Raw genomic sequence first — 20,940 nt, forward strand, 5'->3', positions numbered from 1 at the left:
GTTGTTATGACTCAGTATTTTCAGAAGAGCTCTGTACTCACAGCAGGAGCAGGTTTGGGTTTTCTGTAAAGCTTAGATTTTTTTCAGAAATATTTGAAATCAGTCAGTCTAAAAAGTAGATAATGGAAAGTAATTTTGCCAGTTTACCTCTGGTTAGCATCCAACCTCTATTAGTCTGATGGAAGCTCTTCATTTGAAAAGAGATTTCTTGCCAGTTCAATGTTTCTCCACCCTCTTTCTTGGTCCCCAAATTTGGCTACCTCCTGTCTGTTACCAGGAGCAGGGACAGGAGGTGCAGGTGGCTTTTTCAGCAGTGCTATTGCTGTGGCATCTTTTCAGACTAATCTACACACAATTCTGTATTCCTACAGTTTTGTTGCTTGGATGGATAAAACATTTCAGCTTTCTGTCTAGAAAGTGACAGTTGCATCCGCAGAAGCTGCTAAAATGCATGGAAATAAACTGTAACAGCATAAGCACCTTTTCCATTGGAATAGCTGCATCTCAGCTGGAGAATTCAAATTATTTCACTAGGCTGGCTCAGAAACCAGCATAAAGTTACCCATACAAAACACCAGGACAGCTGATCTTTTGGATGTGTGCTGCAGTGCTCAGCAAGAATGCTGTCCCTCTCTTAACACTGGAGGTTGTGCTAGTGTTGTCCCAGTGAAGAGACTTCTGTGAGCTCCTGAGGCATCATCAAGTGCCTTTATGATGACCCTCCCAGTATCCAGTGGTAGGATGGGTAGAGAGAAGGGGAGGACTCAACTCGTTTTCCGTCCATCACCTGCCTGATGCCAGCCCTTTCTGGCAATCCCTGAAGCCCAAGCAGTTTCTTATGCATCCATTTGATCTGCCAAGATGAGAGACATCTGAACAGACTCTGGAACTGAGTCACAGAAAGTGTTAGGGGCACTCAGAAGGCAGAAATGCTGCTGATTTTAGTATAACAGCAGTTGTGCCTTCCTCACCTCTCAGGATATCTGTTGGGAGGCTGTTCTCAGTGGGTACACCTTCGGCTGGCCGAAGGGTTGAGCTAGTTATTCCGCAGGTCTTGGTGTCCACATTACATGGACACCAAGACCTGCGGTGGTTTTGCAGTGGTGTGCCAAAACCAGTGTCTCTTGGCTCTGATCTCACCAACCTTGCTCTTCACCCAAGTTTGGTATCAGTGCTGGGGCCAAATGGTTCCCTGTTCACAGCTGATTATCCTCCAGCCAGGTGAGTGGACAGGCAGAAAGAGCAAACATCTGCCTACAGAACTCCATATATGCATGCTCTCCATGCATAGACAGTAACTTGTGACAAGAGTGGCAAATAAGTTGATTTCATCCTCAAAATAATGCCAAAAATAGGCATGTGAGATGTATTTCCTAGCATTCTGCTCATCCTGGCTGGAGCATAGCCATTTCCTTTGCTTCCATGGTGTATCTGCTGCCTGCGTAGGCTCTGAGGTCTTCAGCACAGGGATCATGGGTCCCCTCTGTGTGTGTGGACATTGCCTATGGCCCTGGGGAAAAAGTGATGACAATAGCCCATTCTGTAGAATATATATTACCTTGTAGTCTCTCCTAGTGCCAGAGTTCACACACTGTTCACTTACTGGGAAAAAAAGCATGAAGTGGCTCAGCCCTCCATTCCTCAGCCCGTCCAGGCAGTTCTTCACTCAGCACAGGGTACGTGCCCTCGCTGTGGGTGGGTGCCTGTGCCCAGACCCTGCCCTCACCAGCCCTTTCAGGGAATTTTCTCAGTGGGACACCAAAACGAATTGTGAGCAATGTGGCTTGTTTTGTGGGGTATGGTGAGGCTGTCTCCAGGCTGTCCTCCAGGACATCCTCACTCCTGGAGCCTGTTCCAGGCTGGACCCTGTTCTTGCCTGTGCATAGCAGAAATCTTCTAGCCTCAGGTTATCCATCACTGCCACCTCTACAGCTTCTCTGATTGCTGTGGTTGTCACTCTTGAAGGGAAAAGAGCCCTTGACACTGGCTCAGGAGAGACTTGCATATAGCTGGATTTTTCAGATTGGCACCCAGTGCCTTTGCCATGTTCCCTCTGCTTGCGAATTATTTGATATCATTTTAATTCTGAGCCGAATTAGAGCAGTGCATGGGTTGCCATAGCAACCATTTCCTTGTGCCTTTTGGTGTGACTCATTGCAGACAATTACTCTTGCGCTCCAGGATTCACAGATGTGATAGGAGAAGAATCATGTGCTGGGCTTTCAACTTTTTTTTGCTTTTAATTTCCTTCCCAGCCTCTCTTCCATTAACTCCTACCTCACCAGCATCATCAGGGACATGTCACCTCTGCCTGGGGCCGTGCTGGCCCGTGGGAGTGCATTGCATGTCTCGATGCACACTCTGTGAGGGGCTTTGTGCATACATATATGTATTTGCATGCATAAGCAGCTTCTCTGCAGTGTGCTGTGTGGCTGATATCTCTGTCTGCATGTCTAACTAGAAGTGTGCACAGACTCCTGTCTGTGCAGGAGCTGCATGCTCACATGTGTTTTCTGTGTGTGCATGCAGGTATGCACATGATTAATCCCTGTGGACATGGAATTTTACCCAGTGTGAAGAGTCTCACAAAATGCACTGAGTATTGTGAGGATCACAAGTGGTCCAGGACCTTCCATTTGGAGCTGTGTAGGGATCCACAGACTGCCAAGCAGGTGGCATTGACACCTCTGACCAAGCAGGGCCCAAACCTAAATCCCTGTGTGAATGCAAGGCCAGTACATTACCTTGCTCACACCTGTCCCCCAACACCCTGTGCATCTGAAGTACATGGAATAAAGCAGTGTTGTCTGTGCAAGGAGCATAGCCTTAGCACAGGTATCATTGATGTTGTGAGCTGTATTAGGACCTATAGCTCAGCAGAGGAGCAAAGTCATGTGAGAAGATGCTGGAAAGGATCATAGAAGTAGACTGCAAATGCAAGGGTGAAGGTGGTGAATATCACAGCAGAAGAGGTTGTAGGAAATGTCTCATAAGATGGTTAGCTTAAATTCAACCAAGGCACAAGCAGACAAGCTTTGCAGGGTGAGAACCAGGAGATCTGAGGACAGCTCCAGTCTATTCCTAAGATACATTCTTTTTACCACCAAACTCAGCCAGAGTTGTTGTTCTCCTGCCCCACCTAAGGCACAAGTCTCCCCATCATAAGGCCATGTAATAGGACTCCTACTGTCAGCTCTTTCCCTTCACAAGACATTTTTCTTCTCTTCCTTTCCCTCACTGGGGCACAGAAGCCCCACTCATAGGACCATAGGTTAATTTTGGTCGGAAGGCACTTCAGGAGGTCTCTAGCAACCTTTCTGCTCAGAGCAGGGTCAACTCTGAGGCCAGACCAGTTTGCTTAAGCTTTATCATATTAATAGTCCCAGAAATATTTCTCATTCCTCCCTGATGCTCTTACACTGTGCTCTCACTGGTTGTACCATGCAGGGGCTGCACTCATAGCCGTTCTCCTCTCTCACTGTGCTTGTGCTGTATGAGGACTAGCAGCAAACCTTCGTTGCTCCCCAGGGGCTGTGGAGGGGCTGGATGCAGGGTGGTTTGCAGTGCTTATGGGCCTGGTGTTGCATGCAGAGGTACGAAGGGTATGGGAGGAGAAGAAAGAGTGGAAGGTACTTGTCCTGTTTCTGCCTGTGGGAGAGCCCTTGTCTGCACGTCTTGGGAAGTACCAGGCTTTCCCAAGGCAGTGTGGAGGCAGTGTTGTGTGTGCAGGAGATAGGCAAGGTGTGGAATACACTGCTGCTGAGAGTGTGTGGAGGGTGTTTGCTGCTGGCTCTCAGCACTGCTTTCACTGGCAGCAGTGCAAAGTCTGGAGTGTGGGGAGGAGCAGCTGAGCTTCCAGGGACAGTGTGAAGCCCCCATTTCTGTGAGGAGTCAGTACATAGCAATGTCTGGTTCTCTTGCCCTCCATCTGTCTGCCACCACAGGCAGCTGCTTAGGCTGCTTAAGCTGGCTCTGCAGAGAGCCTGTGTGGAATGGAAAAAGAGCAGAGAGCAGAGAAAGCTGTGTCTTAGGGGTCAGGAAATGGTGGGATAAAGTGAGGACTGCTTACAAATCAAGCTGAGTTAGACCTTGCAAAGGAGATTAAAACAAACAGCAGAAGATTCTTCAGCTATTTGGAAAAAAAAAGAATAAGAAGTGGGGCCACTTCTGGGCGGTAAGAGAGAGGTTGAGATCAAGGAGGCTAAGTGTGATCCAAACCCAAGTTATTGATAAGGACAGAAATATCGTCCTTGGTGAAAGAAACAAGCTGACTACTGTGAATAAGCAGCTCAAGCTGCTTAGTGCCCTCACAGTGCTGGGCCTGGGTGCTCCCTGGCTGTGGGAGAGCTGCAGCTTGCACAGGCTTATAGCAAGGGGCTTTTCTCAACTCTGCCCACGGTAGTGACTCCATGCAGTCTGGAAAAGTGAGAATTCAGCAGTTAGGATTGAGGAAGGGAGAGAAATAAGTTTGTTAGTCTCAGACCTTTAAATGTGACTCTGTAATGCCTGTAGCACTTTGAGGAGATCTTGAAGTATAATTAGTACCCAAGCGGTTAGGGGAAAAGGGAGTCACGCAACATGAGCTTATGGATGCTGGATCATCCCAGTCCAACCCAATAGCCTTTTTTTCAGATGATTGTTTTCCTGGAAGGCAAAAGAAATTTCAAAGATCTCATCTCTGTATTTCAGTAATGTGCTTGATATAGTGCCACATAAGAAACAACTACTTAAACTGGAGAAGATTTAGAAAGGCAGAGGAGTTGGAAGGGGCAGGGAGGGAGAAGTCAGTTGGGAAGAAGGCAGCAGCAAGATCACCTATCAAAGTCTAGCACAAGGTTACTTGTTATACTCCTCGTGGTCACCCATGAGATTAGCCTTTGCTAATATTAACCTGAGACCCTGACTCAGATAGCTACAGGTATCCTGAGGATTCAACACTAGAAGGCATTGCTAGTACAGGGAAGGACCAGGATATTGTAGAGAAAGCCTTATTTGACCTTGGCAGGAGTACCAGAAACAGAATGAATTTCAGTAGTACGACAGACAAGGTCATGTGCTTGACAACTAATAATAGAAATCTTCTGTAAGCTGGGAACTCTGTGAGATCTGGCAGAGAGCACAGCAAGCAGGACCAGAGGCAGTCCTTGTCTTCTGGGAACTGTTGGGCCAGTTTTGCTGAGGATCTTCAGCGTAGGCTGTATTGCTCTTTGGTGCCCACATACAATTCAGGGAACCTTTGTCACCTGCCAAGATCTGTCCTGAGGTCCTTGCTGAAAGACAGCTGGATAGACTCAGTGACATACAGTAGACATATGCTGAGAAAGCTCAGGAAAATAAATGCTGGGAGCTTCTGTATTAGCTGATGGTGGGTGATAGTGTCATGCAGTTGTGGAGGAAGCAGATGTTCTAGAGCATACCTGGGGAGGTATTCTCAGTGGTGAAATGCATTGGTGCTCCCACCCAAAGCCCTGTGAGACCTCTCCTCTATTTTGTGTTAGTCTTGGTCAAAGGAATACAGGCTGAGATATGTACAGACAGGATGGAAAGATGATGAGAAGAAAGGGAAGTCTGAGAGGAACCTGGGAGCACCCAGCTTGTTTAACTACATGCAGTCGAGGTCAGGGCAGATAGGATTGCTGTAATAAATGCATCTTGAAGGAAACATTTGAACTAAAGCACATGATTGTATGGAGAGAGTGTAGTATAGACAGGCAATGAAAATACTTAGGGTGGCAAACTAGAAGAGGGTTTATCTCTGCAGCCTTACCCAGAATCTGAGGTAAAAAGACAAATAGGTTTAAGCTGGAGCTTGAAAAGTCTCTAAGAAAGTGGTGGTGCCTTGAATAGAAAGAGCTGAGACTCTGCTGAAGTTCCTGGTCTCACCACAACACAGTGCAATAACCAGAAACAAGCAAGGTCACCCAGGGAACTCCTCATTCACTGCAGCATTCCCTTTGGGTATAGGGCTGGGCCTTCTTACCATGTAGTTCACACACTTCATGATTTTAGTCATGACTGAATAAAAATAGGCTTGTTAATGCAGCTGAGAGTCACAGCACAGCACCTGGAAGACCAGAAGTCAGAGCTGACCTAAACCCTCTCTCAGCCTTTGACAACATGGTGGTTTCTCTTGACTGAGTTCAGTTTTGCAAAGTAAAGAATAGTGAGTAGAGAAGCCCCTGCTTACGATAACAAGCCCTTAAAAAGCAGATGGGGATGTGGGGGCTGGTGTGTTTTGAGGCAGCTGAGAAGTGACAGTTGAGCAGATCAGAGAAGGGAGAATCTGGAAGGCATCTGGTCAGAGGCACTCGCTGAAAAGGGGATGATCAGTCGCAAGGGGATGAAAATAAGGGGGAGAGAGACAGAATAACTGGGGGATCAAAGACATTTATGTCCGGTGTGAGATACGTGAAAAATAACCATATTGAGGCCGTGAGTGGATGAAAAAGTGCAGAATGCTAGAAGGGCACCATCCCTTTTAACAAAGGGCTAGATTTTCTCTTGCCAAGAATTGCAGAAATCTGGAGGGTCTGGTTTAAAATGCAGTGAATTTATACTACTATAAAGGTGGTTATGAGTGGGATCAGAACCAGTTTCCTGTAATCTGGTTCCCCCAAAATTGCTGGTTAGGGTTTTGCCCTAGCATTTCTATATGCCTCCAGCTTCGAAGTAGGAGCGATGTTCACACAGCCTAGCAAGTGTGCTGTGAGACATTGTTTGAGGGGAGGAGTAGGGAGAAACTTATTATTGAATGTCAAAATTCATGTAGTATCTACAACAGAGAGCACATATATTGATGGATGGGGAGAATACTTCTAAAAGGATAAGGAAAAACTGGGAAGAGTGAGACAATAGACTACAGTGTTGTTCCAGAGGTGAGGAAATACAGCGAAAGACTTACTGAACTCAGCCTGCTTATCTTACCTACAGGAAGACTGAGAGATGATTTGATTTAGAGTATGAAGTGCCTTCACAGGAAGACGTGCTAGTTACTGAAGGTTTATTTTTTTAATCTAAAGACATGCTGGTTACTGAAGGTTTATTTTTTTAATCTAGGGGAAAGAAACATAACAAAAAACTGTGCCAGGAAACCAAACAGATTCAAATGAGTTAGTAAGCATGAATGCTAACAGTGAGCATGAATAGTTATTCTAGTAAGGCACCAAGGGAAACGAGATTTTTCCCTTTCTTTAGTGTTGTTTAAATCAAAGGTTGATGCCTTTCTGGAAGATTCAACTTAGCTGCATGTAAAAACCCACTGTTGCTCTTTCTACAAGAAAACTTCTCTATTTCTTGTTTCATAAGCTAAACAGATTGAGCTCTTTAAGCCTTTCACAGGAAGGCATTTTCTGCCACCCTCAAATAATGTTTGTGATTCTTTTCCACACAATTTCCAAGTAGCGTGCGATACGCAGAAGGTCAGACTGGATGATCTAAAGTCCCTTCTGGCCTTTATGTTCTCTGAATCTCTGCCTCTGTGAATTCATTAATGTTTGCAAGCTCCCAGAGAGCTGCCAAAGGCAAGCACTATAGAAATGCAAAGCATTGTTGTTACTCTGCATATTTCCCTTGAGCTTTATGCAGAGCTGTTTGGATATTGCAGTGTATGGTCTGTGCCTGTTTCCTCACATGAAATACCTGCATTCGTGGCTCCTTCGGTGCCCTTTACGAGTTGATTTTCTGCAGCTGTTCTAACAAACGAGTTTATTCCCACGTCAGGACACAGAAAAAGCAAATGTGAAGGGGCAAATCTCTATTTGAAGCCCCAAGCAAAGAGCAGTACATTGTTGTCCTGGCCCAGAAGCTCCACACAAGGCAGAGTTATTCTTAGCATCATGCTTTGCTTTCTCCCTGGCTCCGGGTGCCCTGCACATGGCTCTGCCTGGCTGCAGCATCGCTGGGAGAACAAGAGTTCTGGCCTGTTGGTTGCTCTGCCCCATCCTCTAGAGGGAAGAAAGCTGTGAGGATCCTGCCTTGTCCCCAGATTTCCAGGGCTGCTACAGATGTGGAGAGCACCCCGAAATGACACAGGAACTCTTCATTTACTCGCACTTCATTCTGTAACCCTCCTCATCGGGGAATGCTTATTCATTTGTCTGTATTACACAGTATTCTTGGAGGGAAGACTCTTTGCTCCTCAAAAATCCCATGCTAGGATTTGCACTTATCTGCTCAGAGGATAGAAGCTGACCCTCTGACCTGTGCTTCCAATCAGTGCTAGCAAACACTCTTCAAGCCAGCACAGCAGGATGGTGATGAGCAAAATAGTGAGGAGGAATTCTATTTTATATATTTTGCATGTTATATATACATAATTACATGGTTATATATATGGTATTATATCTGTGCATGAGTAGATACGTTTGCCAATATCAAATAATGATTAAATTATAATGATCAAATTGCAGAAAATCACAGCCTGCCCCCAGATAGTTCATGAACTGAAAAAGCCTAGAGTCATCAGACGAGTGTGTTGGCTTTGCATTTTTCCTACTCTGTGTTTCTGGTATGAACTGCTTAGTAGTATCTGTGTGCACTCCTCTACCTACCTGGCAAAATTAGACTAAACTATGTGTCATAGGCATCATGCTGTGAAACAGTAATGGTGATTCTCCTGCAGCACATACCTTTTTAGCAGAACAGATGTCTCAGCTGTTATCGGATTAAGAGTATCTGGAATCTGCTCCCAGTTCCTCTCTGAAGATCAGACTGAGTACAGCAGGGTGACTGAGTACAGCAGTGTGAGTAGGGTGGGCCAAGGGCTTGCTTCTGGTGGAGTTTAACATCTTTTGTGATTCCACATGTGTCAGGATGAGCTATTTCTCACAGGAAGAGAATGTGGTGAATTGTGTATGCTTGGCACTGAAAGTGGTGAAGTGGGGAATTTAAACTTCTTAGCTGTGTGTGATAGACCCAGGCAGTGAACAGCTGGTGAAGAGACTCTCTTAGCTCTAGGGGTGACAGCTTGTGCATTTGGGGGTGCAATAGGATTAGATAGCAATTTCCATTCATTTCAAAATAACCTTGCCCAAGAGGGTCAGGAATCTGGAGATGTAGGAGCCCATAGCTCACTATTTGTTACATTATGTTCTAATTAAAAAAAAAAAAAAAAGCTTTTGGAATCAAATTTGACCTGAATATAACTCCATTGGCTTCTGCGTTCTTACACTAGGGATTAATTTGGCCCTTTCTACTTTTATGTAATGAGCTGATTGCCACAGTATCTTATCCTTGTTACACAATCACCCTTGTCTGGCTGTGTCCCTGGAGCACTGTGTGTGTGTGTTTCTAGATCTAGGGTCTCACCTTGACTGGCTGTGTTCAGTCCTAGAGCCTCACCCCAACTTACACTGATGCAGTGTGTGTGTGTATATGTTCATTCCAAGTTCAAACACTGTGTACAAACATACACATGTGGAGACTGAAGGGCTGTATCCCTGCAGTGTTTGCTTCTGCAGGGGGTAGGGAGAGAGGGGATGTTACTGTATCAGAGATCTCATTTAAACAAGAAGGAGCATAGGAAAATACATTCTTTATTATTATTCTGTAACAACAAGCCAGAAATATAATATACCTTTAAAAATTGTCTGTCTCATGCCAAAGAAACCTCCATTCAATCGTTTTAGAAAATCTAGTTGCTCTCCCTCAAACAGTAACAAAAAGAAAAAGGAATTACAAGTGCCATCTGTTCCCTGCCTGTACCACAGGTGGGTGTGTGGGGAAGGGGAGCAGGGGGAGCAGAAGGGGTGTTTCTGGTGGCCCTGCCAGCCCCCATGCCACCCTGGTATGTGTTGGACCTTCCTGCCCCAGAAGACCATTCCCTGAGGGCAGGCACTTGCACGTGGCATTGGTACACCTGCCTGCAGCAAAGGGTGCACTCAGGGGGCTTTCCCCCACGCCTAGACGTGCCTGCAGGGAGAAGAGCCCCTCCTGTCCTCACACACCAGAGGAACCCATGGACTGGGCCTACAAGGAGCACTGGGTCTCGTTCTGTATCCAGCATTCCACAGCAGAGCTTTGTTTCTGACCACACTGGGTGTCATGTTCCCTAAGTGCCTGTGGACAGTGCAGCAGCTCAGTCACACTGGGACAGCCTGTTTTCCAGGTGTGCTAGGGAACAGAGGAAGAGCCTGTTTGCAAACAGTGGCATGAAGAGGGCATTTCCCAGTGAACCCTGTACTCTGCTCTGCACCTAAGAGGACAGGTCCTCGTCCTTCCGAGCACAATATTTGCTTTCCAGTGGGACTCCCCATAGCAGACAGCCTTCATGTTTCTCAGCAACACTCAGTTCTCCCCTTTCTTGCCTTCTCCCTTCCTGGTTGAGTTTCTAAACATAGCAGTCCCTTGTCTAGGGTTGAGATAAATCCAGACATTGTGTCGTATAAATTAAAACAAAAAAGGAAAGGATGGGCAAGGTCATCATCAGCCCCACAACACAGGTTATAGAAAATATTATTAGCAACAAAGTAAAATTGGTCAGGGCAGGAGGAAGTCACAGGGAAGGTGCAGGGAAAGGAAGATTTCACCCCTTCAAGTCCTCATTGTCCCCTACCTTCCTCCCAATCATTTTACCTCTAGTCTGTACCCTTAAAAACAATCTCTCTCTCAACCTCTTGCTCAGTCACACACACACACACACACACACACACACACACACACACATATAGATCCCATTTGTTTTGTGCAATATTTCACCATTATTTGATGCAAGTAAAATATAGATCTATAAATGTACCACTCTGACTCAAGTCCCATTTCAAGTATGATTGCGGAGTCCAGTATGGTAAAGGGAGAAGTTCCCCTGAGAGGGAGGTTAGGGAGAGGTTTGGATCCAGCAGGCAGAGTTTAGTCCTGACTTGCTGGGAATGTGGAGCAGCAGTAACACACATACAGAGTCTGCAGTGCACCAGTTCTGCCCTTCAGAGCGGGTTACAGTTGGAGCCGATGGGATGGTTGGAGTGGCTATACAGTGCGTGGGGGAAGAGTCCTTCCTCCTCACACCTTACCAGCCCCTCCTCCTCTTCCTCTTCCCCACAAGCAGTGTGTTGGGAGCGTGGGTACAATGTGTGCACACACTTGTGGGTGGACTGCTTCTCTCAGTTCTTCCTCCATGGCAGCCTGGTCTTCTGATCCGTGAAGAACATCCTCCCCTCTCCCATGCATCCCTGTGTCCAAGGGAAGTCATGCTAAAACAGTCCAGAGTATCCTGTCTCTTTGCCTCTTGTGGCCCTGGGTAGACCAGGTGGTATTTTGCTACTCCAGGCTTTGATCAAAGATGTTGTATGTCCGTGGGTCAGTACAACCACCCATCTGGGACCAGAAGGGGGTGAGGAGCTAGTGTGCATCACTTCCACAGGGATCCAGTCACAGCAAGCAGGAGGGCTGTGAGATGTCCAGAGGCATCGGGATTCAGCTGGAGCTGGAGGAAGGAAAAGGTGATGTGCCCTGGCAGGGTCCACCTTCAGTGTGTGCTGGGCTCTGAGCACAGGTTGCTAGCGAAACACCCTGCAAAGCTGGGCTGGCTGCCAGCTTGTTTCCTGATGGCACTGTGGATGCAAGACCTCCGGTGTCATCTTCCTCGCCCAGGAATACCCACTGTGACGGGTTAGAGCAGGTTACCATGGCAATGTGTGCTCTCCCCTGGAGACAACATTTTATCCCGCTTGCAGTGATACAAAATGAGTCCTTATGTTGAGTTCCTTTCAATTTTTTTCCCCTCATTTTTTTCCCATCAGGGCAGAATGAACTAAGACTAATAGGAGGTGCTGCAGTCTTAGGGCTTTAAACTCTGAGTGGGGGAAGTCACCCTGTGTGACAGTGGCAGTGCGCACAGTTGTGTGTGGGCACAGTCATGTGGAGCTGTGGATGGCATTGAACACACCAGTGATGGTGAAGGGAATGTATGTGGGCCGTGCTGCCTTCCGTGCCAGACCCTTCCTGGGCTCTCCCACGTGTGCCACTCTGTGGTCCAGGTTTCATTGTTCACCTCAAAACCCTCCAGAATTGTGCCAACTCTCTTAGGTCACCCCAGCTGCATCACCCTACTCCACACACCACGCTGGCCCCTCTGCCAGCCACTCCAGCTCTTGGGTTGTGTGACTTCTTCCTCTGACACCTTTCCCTAGGTTCATGCTACTCCTCAACTTGATTTATGCTACCCAGGCTGGTAAGTCACCTCCTCCCCTAGTCTTTCCTGATGACCCACTTCTGCTCTGCCAGTCAAACATTTCTAAATGGAGGCTTCATATCTTTACACTCTCCATTTATCAGAGGAAACATAAAATAGATAAGAACACACCTTTTTTTTTATGCTGTGTGCTTACTGCCACAGAGTCATACTGTAATCCCAATAACTTTGCCTCTCTCCATCCTCTCCTGCCAGTTTCCACTGGCTCTGCACTATGGCTGAGATGTTGTTCTTGGCTCCTCAAGGACAGTGTGCATGTATTTTGCTTGAAACAGAAGGTGATATGCACTGCTATGATCAGGGTAAGGTAAAGCAGTTGAATGTGTCCGTGGTTGCACGCAGAAGGCAGATCAGCATGGGCATGTGTGGCTCTGTATGTGCAGGTGGGTGCCTGGATGTCCTGAACTGGGACTGTGTGTTGCATGTTGGGATCAGACTGAGTCAGTGTGTGTGTGTACAGAAGGATGACTCTGTGCACCTGTAGCAGATGACGTGTGTCAGCTCACAGATTTGGACTTGGCCAGGAGCAGAAAGAGAGACATTGTGCTCCCTGGCAGTGTGTTAGTGGTACAGGTGTCACCTTTAAAAGTGAGAAGGGGAATCTCCCACTGACTGTTGTCCTACCCTAAGGACCTTCCATTCCTTCTGGTGTAATCTCAGCAGCACTGACTTGTAGGGTAGACAGCAATTTACTGTCACACAATAGCAGTGACCCTAACAGTGAGGCATGGACACTTCTGGTGTCCTGCTACCCACATAAGCTTTCACAGAGCTGCTCTCTGTTTGCAGAGAACTCTTGACAGGATACAGGATGACTCAGGACTGAAGCTGAGAGGATGACACAGGTTTCCAGAAGGTGCCAGCTGCCTTTGCAGCAGGCGTGTGAGGGAAGCTCTGTGCAAGGGCATGAGGCACAGCAAGCACTCGAGGTCTGACTCTACTTTATTTGTCTGGGAGGGCCCAAGGGTGAAAGGGCACAAAATGGGCCTGGGGCAGAGGAACAGAAATTGAGCCAGGTGCCCTGACCCCCCAGAAGCATGTTGTACTACTTGGGTGAGTGGAGCAATAGCACAGTCTGTCTGTCTGTCTGTCTGGAAAGATGTATTTTGGGAGGACCCCATGCTTGACTGCTCTCAGGTACCTTTTTTCATTGCTGTACCTTCCTTCCTAGAAGAGTTTCATGCCACAGAAGAGATTTGTTTTTGCTCTTCATGTTCACCTTCTGTGTCACCCATGAGTGGCTGTCTCTTCTTCAGCTCCCGGTGGTACTTGGCCATAAGGGAGGCATAGATGCAACCATAAGCAGCTGCTACCACCATCATGATGCAAACAATGCCACAAACCACCCCTGCAATGATCACAGTGCCAATAGCCCGGCGCACGCTCACGGGCCTGTATCGCTGTTTCTGAGGGCATCCCACACTGGGCTCCACTTCTGTTTCTGGCCCTGATTTAGATTTGGAAGGAGCTGGACTTCCTTTAGTGCAGGGTGGGCCAGTATTGTCCAGCACTGTAGAGCTGTTCTCATCGTCCAGCTGGGAGCAGTAGTTAAACATCTCCATGGGCACCATTCGCATGTCCTTCCCTTTCAGCTCCTTGGGCAGGGTACATGCCAGCTGGTCGATTTTCCCACCTGTTCCAATAGAGATAACAGGAGTGAATCAGAGCTTCATCCCCATACAGTGAGAGCAGAGCTAAATCCTCATGTGGAGTCGGTTCATGGGCCTGCGTTCGCATTGCTAAGTGTTTTTCCTGGCTGCTATGCCTCTGCCTAGGCTGCATTCAACAGTATCATGGTGCATGATATCTGCATAGACATCTTTCAGGCCAAGACATGAAAGCCCTCTGAAACCATTTATTAAGTCAGCCTCATACTCTTTAGTGAGTTATATGTGTGTCAGGAGAACCGTTTCAGAAAAGGAGAAATTAAAGCAGAAAGATAGGACCAGGCTGTATCTTCTCAAAATAACAACAGATACATGGTCCCATCTTCTAGCAACTAATATACCTCTGGGAAAATGAGGACAGATGTTGAAACAAATGTTTGAGCGACTCTGGGCAATTTGTTTAGAATGGGGTGAAAAAAGCCAAATTAACCCTGTGTGCTTTCCATCAACTCTGATGTGGGAGTCAAGAAAGAAAACAAACCAAGAAAGAAGAGGAAAGTGGCGTTTGTATGCTTGCTTGATTCTGCTCACACAAATGCATATTTCAGACTGCAGTGTAGCCATAGGCAGAGATAATCTCCTTGCAGTGTGGCTGTGATCAGCAGGGATGTGACAGCTGACTGTTGCTATCCGCATGATTTGAGCCCCTTTCCTACTCATTGGCTCCAGCAACAGAAGGTCAGGCCTTCAATCCTTATTCCTGCAAAAAGTGCCATCTTTCTTTGAGTTTCATCTCCTAAAAGCATCTCATCCCATCAGCATTCGTGATAAGTGATATGTACCTTTCCAGCCTTTGTGTTTCAAGGAAAAGCTGAAAATACAAACTTGTCAAAACCTGCTTGGCTTGAAACGATGATTTTATAGCCAGTCTGACTTGGGGCCTGGCTTGTCAATTTGAGCTTTAGTTTGGGCTTGCCAATATTAGTTGTAGTGTTTTTCCTAAGTGGCACTGTTTCCTATGGGTTTTTTGTTGGCAGCAAACCTGATGCTTTACAGCCAAATCTGACTTTTAGTTCTCTCAGTTTAAGAAAGATAATGGGAAGGTTATTTTCAAGCATGAAAAGCATTTCTTCTCTTTAGGCAGATAGAGTGAGGTGAACTCATAATCCTAGAATTTTAATGTTACTTGAGGAAAGTTCTTTCTTCTCCCAAGAAAAAAGTAATCATTCAGATTAGAAACAAACCAAGGAAATAGGAGCTCTGGGGCTGTGGAGGACTTCTCAGCCTAGCAGTGTTGCTGTATGTTGCTGCAATGGCACTAAACTATAGCATGGTCCTCATGCTCTTTGGCTAAAGTCTGTCCTGACAGATGTGTCTGCTCATGTTGCTTCCCTGCCTGCCTTTACTTGCCTTTCTGTGGAAGACCAGCACTTGCACACTTGACTCCCGTGGCGCAAGCACCTACCTCGGTAGGAGAACCACTCCATCCAATGCTTGAAGTCTCGGAGGTTACAGTCGCATTCCCAGGGGTTATCCCCCACTTGGAGTTGCTGCAGGCTGGTTAGTGGTTCGAAGGTCACCCTGTCCAGGCTCTGCAGGCGGTTGGACCTGAGCGAGAGGGAGCGGAGAGCAGGCAGGTCGTCAAAGATGCCCGAGGGTATCTGGGCCAGGCCGTTGATGGAGAGGTCCAGCTGACGCAGCAGGGCAGTGTGTTGTAGCAGGTCCTTGTCCAAGGCTCGAATACTGTTGTTCCTCAGCTGGAGCTCTGTAAGGTTCCCCAGGTCACTGAAGATGTTCTGAGGGAGCTGGTCCAAGAAGTTGTTGGATAGATCCAGCCTCTGTAGAGCGGAGAGGTTGGAAAACACTGCTCCTGGCAGGATGCTGAGTTTGTTGTTGAGAAAGAGGAAGGTCCTGGTGTTTGTGGGGATGTCTGAGGGGATGGAAGAGAGGCCTAAGCCACTACAGTCCACTTCCAGGTTGCCACTGTTACACTTGCAGGAGGAAGGACAAGTAAAGAAGGACTCAGCAGCACATAGTGACAGCCAACAGCCAAGCACTGGTAGGTGAAAAGCAGGGAAGAAAGTACATGTATTAGAGCAGTCCTTTCCCATCCTCACCCATCGCTGCCTAGAGCACAGCTACAACTGTGTATTACTCTCACAGCAGGACTCTTCTGCAATGCCCTGCAGTGTAATATCTTTCCTCACAGCTACATCCCTTTACTGCTGCCTTTCCTCTTGGCCTGTTTTTTTTTATGAGCAAGCAAGTAAATACTCTTCCAGTTTCACAAGGAAGTTAGAGCAGTGCATCCCAGAGGAATTTGCTGACAGATACTGGAGCACTGGTCCCTGTCAAAGGAGAGGGGAGCAAAGAGTGGTGGGAGGTGTCACCTTTGATAAAGGATAACTCTCTCTTAACAGTTCAGGTAGTGAGAGGAGGGACTGGTATATATTTAAGAAGCTCTTTTTTTTTTTTTTTTTTCAGAAATAGCCATGTTAGTGAAGAGCTTTTATGAAAAATGAAACCAAAACAACCCACATCTCAGTTGTGTTCCTGCGATTTGAATCCTAGCATTTTGATAGCTCAGACTCAGGTCTGAGCTTCTAAATCAGAGTGCCATTTGCTTACCATATTCACAGTGTGTTGTGTGGGCCTTGTAATCCAGATTACATTACAAAGGGATGACCAAAAAAGCTGTTAAAAAGTAACAAGGAGTCCCTAAACCACTGGACACCTGGTACTTGCCATTGCTCTCAAAACAGTTTCTGGCTCCCATAGCAATAGCCTCAAAATTATCTCCTCTGACCAAAACAGTGGAATGAGGAAAAAATTCCAGGTTGGTAATTGAAGAAAGGGGTGTTAGGAAAATGACTGGTACACACACCCTTTCTCCTGCAGTGCCTCAAAGTTAAGGTTGGATAATCTGCAAATCAGCATTTTTTGGGCTGCTGTGGATCACCATTCCAGACATGGGTCCAGATCCTGTGAGTGGCATCAGGGCACTTGTTACCAACCCTCCCTTGGAGCCAGTGGCTTTTAAAACTCTCCTTTCTGTGACAAAGAAGCGTCAGCAACAAGAGAGCGAGCTTTGTGCCTCCTGTCATTAGGGGAGTGGGAGTTATGTTTAAGCAGACTATGTAAAACATTTGCATCCTTCAGCTTAATTCCTTTTGTGGAATTGAGATCGCACAATGGATTCCACAGTTCTTCAATGTGGGAAGCAAATTCAGCTCCCTCGCAGTTTTTGAGGTGACAAGTTTGAGCATTTAACTAAAACTGAAGCAGGTTTGTCTGTATGTCATGCCCTGTCCTCTCCCTTTCTCAATTCTCTTCAGAAAAGGCAGTCACTTGGGGTTGGTAAGGTCTTAAGGGTGAACAGTAGCTGAAGTGAATGCATTTATTGTCTCACCATTCTTTCCTGAACTGCAAATCAGGTTCTTCTGTCCTGCTTTTTTTTTTTTTTTCCAAGAACCAACAAGCATTTTGCTTCTTAACCCCAAAGGAATTGTGAAAGGACTGCCACAGGAGAGGGAGTTGGTGCAGACCTGTGCTCTGGAGAAGCTCTGCCTGGAATAGCTCTGCAGTTAGACATGCTCTTCCTCTCTTCCCTTGTGCTACTCTCTAGAGTTTAATCTGACCACAGCCCATTTCTTTTATATCAACTTGGCTTCTGCAAGCAATGTGTCTTCATGCTGAAACCCTGTCATCCTGAATAGGAAGGTTGTTGTGTTCCCAGCAATCCTTGTGAGAATTGCCAGATTTGTGGACTGGTAGCCTAAGGAGAACTACCCAGTTTTGATCCTAAGCTATATGACTTTATTAAGGACCAAGGGATAAGAGTACAGAGAGGTTCAGCTCTCCCTTATTTCATCTATCTCCAAAAATGTTTTACTATCCTGCAGTTGAGATCTCAGGTGTACATCAGGCCAGGCCATGCCAATACATGTGCTCTTTTAATTTTAGTTATGGATCCTCATGATGAAATGCAAGCGAGATCTTTACCCTGAGCACCTCTGTGCTTTCTTGTCATGCATAGACTGGGGCCCACAGCAGACTGCCATGAAAGCAGATCGTGGCCTGTGGAGTGCTGCAGTACAGGTACTAACTCGCTGGCTGATATTTAATTCTCTTCAGAATACGTCACACCGTTGTTGTAGGGAGAGAATTAAAAGAATGGGAGATAGAGTAGGGAAGGGAGAGAGCTGTGAGTCACTCAAGTGACCCTGTCTTTTCCTGGATGCTTAACAAAAGCACGGTATTAATAATAGATTGACAGCTGTGATGATGAGATAACACTTAGCTGCTTTATACACCAAGAAAGGCAAGAGCAGACCATGTGTAATGCTATACAGGTGGCATTCTGTTCAGGGCTTATCTCTCAAAATGCCTACCCGGCTCTGGCGCCGACTGGGTGGCTGTGGGGTTCCACCAGTGTGTGTGCTGGCAGCAGCTGGTAGGAACAAAGTCTCAGGCAGCTGGCTGTGGTTATGTTCAGGAAATGGACTCATGCCAAGTTTCTGCAGCCATGTAGGATATGCCAAAAATGTCTTGTTGTTACCCATATATTGCTGTATGCTTTTGGAAATATTTTACTAAAATCCTAGAGAGGAGAAAGTCTGATTTCATTTTCATTTCCCTGCAAGAAGTGCATCCACTAGGATGTGAGCTGAGACGAGGGAATTCATTGCACCGGTTAGGATGCAGTTCTATGGGGGAGAGAGGCAGGGAAGCCATAGGCAGAACTTGAAGCTGTCTTCCAGCCTTACAGAAGGATAAGTAACATGTGTTTTTGTGTTAGGGGAAGATGAAGTTACTTTGTGGGGTGTTTGGTGACTCTAGTAGGTGGCAGAAAGCTGATCCAGGTATATCAGATTAAGTCAAGACTCGGTGGCATTCATTACAAATAATTTATACAGCAGTCTAGTCTGTGAGAATAGATTACAAAGATGCCTGGTTTGGGGAGAAGGAAATAATTCCCCCAGATTCTTAGAGTGGTAGCCCCAAATTTGATCAGGAGGACTGTAACAAGGCAAACCACAGACCTACTCGGTGCCTGGGCATGCACTAGTGATGGACACTTTTCAAGTGTTCCCTTTCCTCTGCTGCGGTCCCCAGATGCTCCTCTGAGATGCAGGTACATTCCCAGGAGCCCCACATCATCCTAGCAGTCTCTGCTCTGCATGCAGGGGTGTTGTAGCAGCTGCCCCAGTCCACTGGCAATAGGCACAGGCTGAACGTTTACAATTTAATTTGAAAGAGATCTTCTTTATTTACTCCTTGATTTTCACTACATGTGGCAGTGCCCACTAGGAGAATTCTGCCTTCACATCCTGCATTCCCTTCTAAAATCTGTTATGACTTTTGCTGTGAAGAGCTGGGAGCCTTGCTCAGCAGCCTGTGTACAAACCCCTACCACAGACAGGAGTCTGCAGCTTATAGGATGCTGATTTGGGAAACGTTCAGGGTGGATCTTTGTGTGATGGTATCTGTCTTGCTGTTTCTCACCTGCCAGGCCCACTGGAATTCAGAAGCAATCATCACTCACTGTCCCACTTTAAGCCCATATTCAACTTTAGAATCTCACTCTCCCTCCTAGCTAACCTGGCCTCTAAAGGAATGAGGAATTAGTTCAAACATCTCCATTCTTAGCTGTCCCTCTCCCCTATTCTTAACCCTGATGTGACCTATTTTCTTTCCTCTCCCTTGGCAAACAGGAATATCATACTTAGTACCTGAGTAGGCATTACTTACGACAAGCCTCTTGCCACCTCATGAGGAACCTGCTTCTCCACTGGTGGCCAGCAGTTGTAGGCAGCATCGTTGTCTTCTCCAGCGTGTCTTCACATCCAACAGCCAGCCTGGCACACAGCCCCAGAGGGAGAAGGAATGACCTTGCAGCCTGCCTGTCAGGTCCTGCAGTGGGAAAGCAGAGCAGAGCAGATGAGATTCATTTCCCTGGGTGGAGGATGTGAGGCTAGACTCCGTATCGTCCTTTCCCCTCCCCAACTAGTGTGTTGCCTTCGAGGCATCAGCTCTGTTTGGGAGAAGAAATGGAGGCTGTTTCACAAGGCACAGCATGTTGAAGATGCAACGTTAATTCACTTTGAACCTCACAGTGCAGAAATAAGGCCTGATTCACCTAAGTGCCTAAGAGAGAAGTTGGTGCTTGCATAGCCTGCTGTGGTAGCTGTATTAGCCTCATGCTCAAGGTTAACCTGATGAATTGCTAAGGTGACCCTGCCAGGGCAGCAGACTTCAGCTCATTCCCGTCGCCTCCACGCAGGCCGATACCACCTGTGCATCCCTGACAGCTCAGGCTCACTGAGATCTGGGCACCAGGGCTGCCAAGCTGCTTCTCTCCCCTCCCCCTGCCCTCCCCTTCCCCGTATTCCCTACCAGCACTTCCTGTCTGTTTTAAGGTAAAATGGATGTGGTGGCTAGAGCAGCACAGCTTCAGTTTAGGGATTTCCCACTGCAGCAACTGCAGGAGCTGAAGAACTAGCGAGCCTCGAGGAGAAGGGAGGACCTGGGGCGGGGGAGACTGAGTGGGAGTGTTGAAAAGAGAGGAATTGCATCTTAATTAGAAGAAGGAAAAATCCTCAGTCTAATTAGAAACCCAAAGACCATAAACTCTCCCCTGACAATAAGCGACTGACAACAGGTTTCAACTTCCCTCCTGCTTCCTTTTAGATACAAGGAGGCAGGAAAAAGGAAAACACCACGGACCCTTCTGTCCCCCTGCGTACTCTCTGACGTGCCACCCACAGTGGCAGCAGCAGTTAGATAGATGCATTTCAACCAGAGTACAGAAATAAACCCTTCTCCATCCCCTCCGAGGGGCTTTGACTACATCCACAACCCTTATTTCAGATGGACGCTACGCTCCCACCAGGACACTCTCCCCACACACGTGCCAGTTGCTTACCCTCCCCCAGGCTCCCATGGCTGATTTATTTCATTTGGGAACGTAAACCGCCAGGAAATATTTAAATTAGCATCTTGATGGGAAAGATGAGCAGGTTCAGTGCTGGACTAGTACATTTGCAAGGCTATTTGGGTCGTTTACCTAAATGTCAATGCACCAAATAGATGAATACCTCTCACAGTACTGAAACTGATTCCTCCAGTGCAGCCCCCACTCCCCCC

At 46.9% G+C, this 20,940-nt stretch overlaps 1 protein-coding gene across 1 annotated transcript; it reads right to left on the reverse strand.

The window, feature by feature from the left end:
• Window positions 1-13,111: 13,111 nt before the first annotated feature.
• LRTM2 (leucine-rich repeats and transmembrane domains 2) lies at window positions 13,112-19,710 on the reverse strand. The gene is made up of 3 exons (XM_009081069.1): window positions 19,546-19,710; window positions 15,260-15,850; window positions 13,112-13,820 (listed from the first exon to the last, which is right to left on the reverse strand). The coding sequence occupies exons 1-3, from the start codon at window positions 19,610-19,612 to the stop codon at window positions 13,366-13,368; spliced, it is 1,113 nt and encodes a 370-aa protein (XP_009079317.1). The 5' UTR covers window positions 19,613-19,710; the 3' UTR covers window positions 13,112-13,365.
• Between the last annotated feature and the right edge of the window lie 1,230 nt (window positions 19,711-20,940).

The sequence above is a fragment of the Acanthisitta chloris genome, unplaced genomic scaffold (assembly GCF_000695815.1).
Source record: "Acanthisitta chloris isolate BGI_N310 unplaced genomic scaffold, ASM69581v1 scaffold6318, whole genome shotgun sequence".
In the NCBI taxonomy this organism is placed as follows: domain Eukaryota; kingdom Metazoa; phylum Chordata; class Aves; order Passeriformes; family Acanthisittidae; genus Acanthisitta; species Acanthisitta chloris.

What these genes read in the sequence shown, in the direction of transcription:
- LRTM2 (XM_009081069.1), bottom strand. Translation starts at nt 19,612, where the DNA reads ATGCTGCCTACAACTGCTGGCCACCAGTGGAGAAGCAGGTTCCTCATG. An exon ending in GAGGTGGCAAGAGGCTTGTC is followed by an intron (nt 15,851 to 19,545) that starts GTAAGTAATGCC and finishes TTCACCTACCAG; the next exon opens with TGCTTGGCTGTTGGCTGTCA. An exon ending in GGAGTGGTTCTCCTACCGAG is followed by an intron (nt 13,821 to 15,259) that starts GTAGGTGCTTGC and finishes CTATTGGAACAG; the next exon opens with GTGGGAAAATCGACCAGCTG.